The 9,297-nt window shown below is 44.0% G+C and overlaps 1 protein-coding gene across 1 annotated transcript in view; it reads right to left on the bottom strand.

The window, feature by feature from the left end:
• Positions 1-1,405: 1,405 nt before the first annotated feature.
• LOC104492829 (E3 ubiquitin-protein ligase pellino homolog 2) overlaps positions 1,406-9,297 on the bottom strand; it is a gene marked incomplete at its 5' end in the record, with an annotated part of 11,340 nt that continues 3,448 nt past the window's right edge. Inside the window, 3 exons of the mRNA XM_010135430.1 lie at positions 1,406-2,760; positions 6,015-6,203; positions 6,853-7,050. Of these exons, the coding sequence (XP_010133732.1) occupies positions 2,194-2,760; positions 6,015-6,203; positions 6,853-7,050 (954 nt within the window). The remainder of the gene's footprint in view (positions 2,761-6,014; positions 6,204-6,852; positions 7,051-9,297) is intronic.

Below are 9,297 nucleotides of genomic sequence, written 5' to 3'. Positions count from 1 at the left end.
GGTATATGCTCAATAGAAAGAACGCTGCACATGGGACCTGAGGAACCTGCACTGAATATAAACAAGGAAGAGGCACCTTCATGTTCATGATAAACCCACGACAGGGAATTCAAGGCCAAAAGGCGTCTCTTCCCAGTCCGGTTGGGCTGCCACTCTTGAAGATTAGCCACCAGTCCTTACTCGCAGGAGTAAGGGCTGAGTACGGAATCGCAAGAGGATCGCATAGAAAAGGCACTAGGAAGAAGCATCTCGGTTTCGGTTAATGAGATTCACCCTATTCCCATCACGAAGTGGGACAAAGCTGTACAGTTCGGGATTTGTAGAAAAAATGCTGCAGAAAAATCCTTTAACAGCAAAAGCGTAAAAAGAAAAGTAAAGCTATTTTCAAAGTATTAAATTGCTCAACATTTATACAGGAAAATTATATTAAAAACAGCAGCAGACAAAGTACATCCCGTGGCCATTGGCAAGGGACCTGTAAAATGTTTATAAGGTGAACTGTAAAAGAATTGTACAACCCAACTATGAACAGGCCAATTCAAGTATATATATACAGAATATATTAAAATCATATAAATTATATCTTTATACAAAGGGCACAAATATAGCAAAAAGCTATAGTTGATTAAACAGAACTGAGCTTGAATGAGCAATTTCATCTAGAGATGTTTTCTCCCAAATTCTTTTTTGTTTTTTAAACCTGGATAGATTGATACCTCAGATACCAAGAGGACAGAAAGCAAAATGAATAATAATAGTAAAACCCCCACATTACAAATCAACGAGTTATCGCTCTGTATGAAATGAAACGAACGGTGGGTGGGGTACGGCTCAGATGAAATTCTGATTTAATTATTTCCATAGTAAACATTTATCAGCTCTCTTAAAGTCAGGAATTTCAAGTGATCCACTTCAGATGTGCCACCCTGGTGCCTGTATCTGATTACATCTGAATGGTGTTTGATTTGCAAACATTTGGGAAAAAAAAAGGATACAAACACATCTTAATCTGCAAAAGAAAAAAAAAAGAAAAAGAAAAAAGGTGACAGATGGCAAGTTGCGAACTGAACAGAACCGCTCAGCTCAACTGGAAACGAGACTCTCCTTACAGCCTTTTGGCTAGTAAGTGAGCTCGGAAAAATAACTTTTTAAATTGCTTTTTATTTCAAAACAAAACAGCATATAACCACAACCCGTTGAAGCACTTGAGAATCTGAACAGCCCCATCTGTGGGCTCGTATATAAAGACGAGCTAAGTGCTTCCCTGATTTCGGGTCTGTGTAAGCTGGACCTAAACCTTCCGTCTAGCTGCGGCACCACCCCTTCCTGAACGCCGTTTCTTTAGGGTAAGCTAAGGTGAGCAGCAGTAAAAAGGCCAGACTGCACAGACACAAAGTGTTGGCTTTGAAAATAGAAGTATGTGAAAAAAAAAAGTAAAGCAGTTTTTACCAGATGTAGGTTAAATGGGGGGGGAAAAACAACCCAAAAACGCAGCCGTAGACCATCCGTAATGAGCGAGGGAAAGCTGTGACACTGAAGGGAGATCAATGCAAACAGGGTTTCCTCAGTTTCAAGTAATCTTTGATGCCTTTCTGGCCAGCTGTGAATATACCAGAGGAGATATTTTAATAGCTTTTACACTCTACAATTTAGGCAGCTAATTTTTCTCTTACGTACCCAATTATCTCTAGGGAATGTTCACCTATGGGTGTCCACACATTCTGCGTTAGCGCCTTGCGAAACTATTCAAGTTAAATTATATTGCAGATTAAAGACAGGTACGTTCTGCGTGTTCCGTCTAGCTTTGAAAAATAGGTTTTAAAGGCTTGACAAAGTTTAGAAGAAAAAACCTTCTCATAAAAAAAAAAAATCTTAGCTTAAAAAAACCCATTAAGACATCTTTTTCTGATCCAGGGTACTAATAAAGAGATTACAAATCTCCTACAATTTGACCGAGAAGACTTTGTGATTATGCTGCTTGTGAGCATGCAACACCGCTGATAGCTGTCCAGTTCCAGGTATCAAAGTATCCCAATTCCACCACGGTCCCGCACAATTTCCTTGTCAGTTCCCCATCCCCACCCTACCACCCTATTAATAACGTTATAAAAAAAAGTAAAATCTAGAGTTAGTGGCAAAATCTTCACAGTAAATTGTTAAAGAAAACTTTATTGTGGTCATCGCGAAGTGGTATCAGTCGATTGGACCCTGAAAAATGAGCTTGACGCAGTTGTGTTCCCCGGACAGTTGTGTCGCGCAAAAAGGGCAGGCAGCGTGAAATGCGTGAGTACCATGAGGCAGCGGGATCTGAGACCAGTATTTTGCAGACTTCTCAGAGCACACGTGTCCGCACGGGGTGAAAGCATGAGTGGGAGGACCAGCATCCACGTAAAAGCCTGCTTCGCAACCCAGCCACAGAGGCACGTAGGGGCCAATGGTTCTGCACATAGGACACTCCCGCTCGTTGGCTTCTGTGTCACTGCGATGTCCCCAGTTGTGATAGCCGTGAACGTGACCGCAGCTGAGGTACGCCCAAGGCTGCTTCTCTTCCACCACATCTTTGCGGTTGATGCTGGGAAACGCCAGCGTGTTTAACCCAACAGGACACTGTGGTCTGGCAGCGTTTATCTCCTGTCGAAGAGCTTCAATGTGTTTCTGAGTTGGGGTGTGAAAGAGTCCGTCTGCTGTTCTCCACAGAAGGGTGGCTCCACACAGGTCTATGAGAGAGCCATCCTGCAGGACGTTGGTCTCGTTTTCTACCTAGTGGTAGAACACAAGGACGAGTAAGATAAGCTTAGCTCTGTGAACGTGTCATCTTTCTCACCAGATCATCACCCTTCCTAGCACGCTACCTAACTCTGTCTCACTTTGCCCTTGTGGCCCCCCATTTTTCTGAACCCATCTCCTGTCTCTTATCCCATTTTTAAGATAATAATGAGCGTTGGTCTCATTCCCTGCTCATACAGCAAGTCCTAAATTTGTAGCTGTTACGCGCTATGGCAACACTATTACACGCGACCTTCTTGCCTGTAATTCTCTGGGAAGGTGTGACGTGAATAGGCACCAACTTCTCCACAAACACCCCGACCTCGGAGCACGCTACTTTTTCTCTCTAATATTGATCCTCTGTACATGCCTGTGCCGTGTTTAAGGAGAACGAAGAGGAAACTTGCCATCCCTAAGGGCTGTATTAGCAGGTTGCTCCCCTGCAATTCTTCACCCGCGTAGACTGGCAGAGCCTGCTCATGCAGAAAAAGATCCTTTTTTTGGACTAAAAACTGCTACCCAGGACAGACCAGCTGTCCTGCCGCTCAGGTACCTTTTTTTTTTTTGGCTTCTGGCAAGCGTAAACCATTGTGCAGAAGCAGGAACTCCGACAGCGTAGCTCATCAGCAGCGAAACTGCCACAGCTACGGTAGGGATAACTGGCAAATGTGACACCAGCCCTGTGCGCAGGAACTGGCACAGATTCCCATTACAGCACAGGGAATTACCAGTTGGATTTCTCAAGGGACAAGTTCAGTGATTGAAGCCACGCAGGCTCAGCTCCGGAACAATTCACCGCCCCAACTAGCAAGGCCCTTTATTTAATGAGGTATTCCAGGCAACTACAGCCCCATCGTGCTGCCTAAAGGCTTCGCTTGCCTGACTGAAAACAGGCGCTTGAAACGTCTTCGAGGGATTATGCCAAACACATGTTGTACTTCGCTGAAATATTCTTTCATGTCACAAACATAAGTGACTTGTGCTATTGCTACCAGTGCAGTAATGATGGTTACAAAGGTTCTTTATGACATTAAAGAAGAAAACAGAGCTATTGCCTGGCTTTATAGGTGGAAGTAGGTAGAAAAAACAACGCCCAGGCAAAACAAACAAATACAAACAAATACATTAAGTGGGTCACATGAAATCCGCCTGAGAATACTATCAATGACATTTTAATCCCGGTCACATTTGCAGATGAACTGCAGATCACCCTTCCACAAGACACCTAGATGGTACCATACGGGCTAAAGAGCGTAAAGTACTGCCCACAGAAAAATTTGGGGGTTCAGGTGGAGATGAGCACAGCCTTGATTTGACGCACTTTGCAGATAATTCCTTCGCAAACCGCACGGCGAAAAGCTTTCTCGTTTATAATGTGCTCAATTCATTATACAGTGTGTGTCTGGTTTTATGAACCCAATCAACGAATACTGATCACACCAATACCAGCGTGCCATGTAATTGTATTTAAATGAGAATTCGAGTCATTCGGGAGGCAGGGAAGGGAATTTATCTGGTTTAGAGTGCGTTTCTTCAGCGGCACTAAAAAGGTGCTTTGCTAACCACGTACAAAGGGTGCAATTGCAACATCATCTGTCCCAGTCCCCGAGGCGACGTTTGCCTGCCACCAAAGTGACAAAGCAATTTATGTACTGCAGGCTGCCTGCTCAGAGCAGAACAAAGTAGTCCAGCTCCATTTTCCCAACTCCTCTAAGCAGTCAGCTCTTGGCAAAGCCAATGGCAAAGCCAGCTCAGCGTGAGTACGTGGGAAACCTCTGACACCATCGAGCTAATGGAAACTTAAGGCAGCAGCACAACAGCAACTGGCATGGGGAAGAGAAGGATATTCCCCTGCCATGCGCCCTTTCTCAGGCTCTAAAGTCTAGCAGCTGGATGATGAAGTTACAAAAAAGGAGCATCTTCGGCTGCTGTGAAGAGGTCCCTTGAACATCCTTTCACTTGCCGAACCCCAGCCAAGAGCAGAACGGGCTTTTCCAGGTCTGCAGGCAGGACAGCATTCCAACCTGCCTGGAGATAAAGAGGACTTCGGGGGAAGCTCCTCCGCCTGACCGGAAACGTGGTTGCCTCTATTTTCCTGGGCTGCTTCCATATGGTGGGGTCTGATTTTTTTTTACTGTTATGGGGTTTTTTTTCCCCCCCGCTTTGAGGGCAGGAGGAAAAGCAATGAGCAATTCCCTTCGTAGGCTCCACAGATCTGGCAAGGCAAAAGGAGAGTGCTACAGGAATTCCCTCCCATCTTCTATGGAGAAGAGGACAGATTCTTTCATGGGGACCTCTCTCCTGGTTGTATGTGTCACGGGTCTCTGTGGCAGCTGAAACCTCTCACTTTCAGTAAAGGCAAAGGCCATCCTGCTTCACCTGGTTGGAAGAGACCTTTAAGATCGAGTCCAACCACACACCCTGCACTGCCAGGGTCCCTAAACCAAGTCCCTTAATGCCACATCTGCACATCTGTTAAACACTTCCAGGGATGGGCACTCCATCTCCCTGGGCAGCCTGTTTCAGGGCTTCACAACCCTCTCTGTAAAGAAATTGTTCCTAATATCCAACCTAAACCTCCCCTGGCAACTTGAGGCCATTTCCTCCAGACCTGTTTGTCACTTGTCACACGGGAAGAGAGTCCAACCCCCACCTCACTACAACCTCCCGTCAGGTAGTTATGGAGAGCAACAAGGTCTCCCCTGAGCCTCCTTTTCTCCAGGCTCAACCCCCACAGGTCCCTCAGCTGCTCCTCAGAGGACTTGTTCTCTCGACCCTCCACCAGCTTCATGGGCTAAAACAGGATCATACTTAGCAGGGCTCCTCCTAGCTTCCCAGTGGCAGGTAAATCAAAGAGAAGCTGCATTATCCAAACTTGTTTTGCGTGCAAGTGGACTCTAACTTTTAAGATAGTACAGAAAGACAGCTCCTCATGCAGGCGTCCACTTCCAGGTGTCCCCATGTCCCAGGAGAACACTGCTTTTGAATCTCCACTGCGGAAGAGTTTACCTAGCTTTCACACCCTACGCTAGCTCAGTTGGCTAAGTGACATGAGCAGAAAGCGTGGAGTGTTCTCCTGCGTAAGCAGAAACGGAACAGCAGTGCAGAATCTGCTGCAGCACACATCTGCTTAGAGGAGTTCGGTGCCCACGCCCCACGGACAATCCATTGCTCCCCAGCCACCCTACAGCTGCACCTCTAGGAAAAGAAGCGCCCCTTGTTTTAATTACTGGTTCCTCTCCACTTACCAGTTTCCCCCTTTGCTGAGCAGATCTGGTTTCCCGCAGAGTGTACACATCGCCGCAGACGGAGATTTCCCGCCACACCCCCGGTTTAGACTCCTCCGTGAACCCTCCTTTCGGATGCATGACCAGCACCCCATTCGTAGTCAATCCGTCCATGTGGCCATCAGGGTTTTTCCACTTCGCCGCTTTTTCCTGCGTGTGACAACCACCCCAGGAAAGAAAGAGTCTGTCTAAAGGTTCATGGACTGAAGTTTTACCAGCACCGTCTAAATCACGACATTTCCTCACTGGTCAGCAGTGCTCAGGTTTGCAAAAAAAGACCTTTTTAAGAATAACTTGTCCCAGAGTGGTAAAGCCTTTTTCTTACCTATCTTCAATTATTATTCTATCCTAAATATTATTGGTTTTAACTCAGTTGAGTGCCCCTGACTGCTGGTCAGGGCAGAGTTAAGGACTCAAAGGTCAGTGGCGTGTCCGTAATTACCGTAATGGAATACAACTGCAATGGGCATGTCCTTCCCTAACACGGCTGAGGCACTCCTTGGTCTTCAGCGCTCAGAACTGCAACAACAGCTTATTCACAATGACTATCGAGAACGTATCAAACAAACCTAAAGAAAATCCACTTAAAGTAGAGCTTTGTTGTCAAAGACAGTTATGACCGAGTCCACGCTGGTAAGAAATCAGGCACATAAAACTGCAGTTTCTACTGAGCACTGGAGTAATAAAAGTTTAACGGCCGTTATTAGTTAGCAACTAGTACAAGGAAATTCTGGGGCTTGAAAATAACAGAGTAAAAACCTGAGTTTGCTCGTACATAACAATTATCAGTAGAACTTACACCAAGAAATATATTTTTAGATGAGTCAAATCCAGCTGCGAAAATCCTTGCTGTATATGGCGGGCTCCTGTCACAAACAATCCTGCACGCAAACCGGGATATGGTGCTTTGCGTAATCTGGGTTTCATCGTTATTTTGACTTCCAGAAATAGTATCCGTTACTACAAAGTCTATGGGGCTTTCTGTTGACCTCCCAACCTGCAAAAAAATGAAGATTATCATATAATTCCAGAGAGCCACAGAAACATGACAAGTTTTATTCACATTTCTAGTTCCAAGTTGATTTGCCATGAAAATAAAGGATTTTTTTTTTTAGACCCAGAACTCAGTTATTTTGATAGGCCATAACAAAACACTACTCACCATCATGTTTTCAGAATTTGTAGTTCTAGAATAGAAGAGTGTTCAGGTAAAACTCACCATATGATTAGATTTACTCCTAATCATGCCTGTGCTTGACTAAAGAAATTAAAAAGCTTTCTTCAGAAGAAATAAAACACAGCTGATCAGGAGAAAAGAATATTTTTCCATCTTGCCACCTATAAATTTTAATTCTGAAACTGGAAACATTAGACATCTGGTACAGAAAACTTCATTACAGAATGGATGGAGGGATCTGACTGCCAACCAAACATACAGTGAGACTTCATCAATATTTCCACAGGCAAATTAGTGTTACACCAACTCCGCGCGTAACTGGGAAAATGGAGCCGAGGAACAAGGAGTGGGACAGAATATTAAGTTTATAGACACCTTGTGATCAAACAGAAGAAAATTAAGATACGAAACTACCTTCAACATTTGGCAAATAACCTCTGCACTAAACGTGATCTCATTGTCCCCCAAGAAGTCACGTTCTCCTTAGCTTCTTGCTCTTCAAAGGCTGCTACGAGAAGACATGAATGGCTCCATCATTAACAAACACCTCTGCAAACTAAATGAGCTGAAGAGGAACATTATTCGAGAGCAGAGGAAAGGGATGTTATTAATATTTCACCCTTGTCACAACTGAACTGGCAGCAAGAGCAGAGGGGTCTCTCCTGACGTTCTCTTCTGCTTCCAGTTCTACTTGGCAGCGTTAACCACATGTAGAAATTCACATCTTAAGTGACATATCCAGCTACTTTCACCATATCATGGGACTCAACCCAAGTATCAAACAGGATGAGCTCGCTGCCGATAAAGCACCGAGGAAATCCTAGAAGAGAAATACTAGAGTACCCCTTCAATTTTCCACTGACAGTAAAGCGACTACTAGATACTCCAGAGAGTTCAGAGACTGTTTAACAGAGGACATTTGAGTTACAGAACCTGGCAAGCTAAAACTTAAAGCTATATTCTTCTTCCTTTTACAGCATGGTTTCTAAACAGGCCTCTCTTTCCCATCCGATGCAATTCCTGCGAAGAGCCAGCGCTGACCAGCAGCAGGAAGCTTTTTCCTCGCTTCAGACTATTCTCTGTCTGTCTGTGAAGTCTCTTGAAGGATAATCAATAACAAACATGAAATATATTTGTTCCTAACAAATTTCTGCCTGTTGCAGTCTCTCCAGCAGAAAGCACTCAAAGCTTTTAGATGCAATTAGAGAAAAACCGACCTAATTTTCCCTTAGAGGATGACAAAACACACATGTATTTGCTCTCAGTCTTCCTCACAAACTAATCGGTCACCATGAAACCCAAACATTTGTACATAAGCAATAAAATCGATATACAACGCTTTTATGTGGTTTTCAAAATCTCTGAAATTATATGTAATATTTTAGGCAATTAAGTAATTATTTATATATCTCTTACCTTATCTTGTGTCACAAGTATGTCTATACAACATCAAATATTTTAAATATTTGGGTTTTTTTTTCTATTGGAAAAGCCTTCTAGAAGATCAGTCTCTAGTGTTGAAATGTAGCAATACATGAAATAAGTGGCCTTCAAAACATGGCAATTCCTTCACAGTCCTTATTAAATCAAAATTTGGGGGTTGAGATCACCTGGAAAGAAAGCTCCTCGGGAGCCAACGAAGACACTGGACACTATCAACATTTAACCACCAAAAATTTTAACCCATCTGATGTTGCAGTCAAGACTACAGTCACTACAGACCTAGTTCCTTTAGATGACTCGTTTCCCTTCCATTTTCCCCTACAGCACAGAAGACCTTCCTCTTTCTTGTAATTTTAGGCTGTATTTTGGGACTCGTCCTGTTAACTGTGTTGTATTACATATTATTTCACTAAGTCACTTCCAATAACAAACCATAAATCTTCCAGCTGATGCGTAAGACAGCTTCTGTTGTCTGCACTACAGGTTGTTGTTAAAAGCTGTGTAAAAGCCAGGCAGTCCATCAACTCGCTAGTGTCTACCGTCAATCAAAGAAGCGCTATTAAAAACGCTCGCTCCCGAGACAAGGCAAACCCAGACAAGCTGCCAACAGATAATGGAAGAGCG

This window comes from Buceros rhinoceros, unplaced genomic scaffold (assembly GCF_000710305.1).
Source record: "Buceros rhinoceros silvestris isolate BGI_N320 unplaced genomic scaffold, ASM71030v1 scaffold8744, whole genome shotgun sequence".
In the NCBI taxonomy this organism is placed as follows: Eukaryota; Metazoa; Chordata; class Aves; order Bucerotiformes; family Bucerotidae; genus Buceros; species Buceros rhinoceros.
The sequence above is the reverse complement of the archived record's forward strand: the minus strand, read 5'-3'. Positions and strand labels throughout refer to the sequence as shown.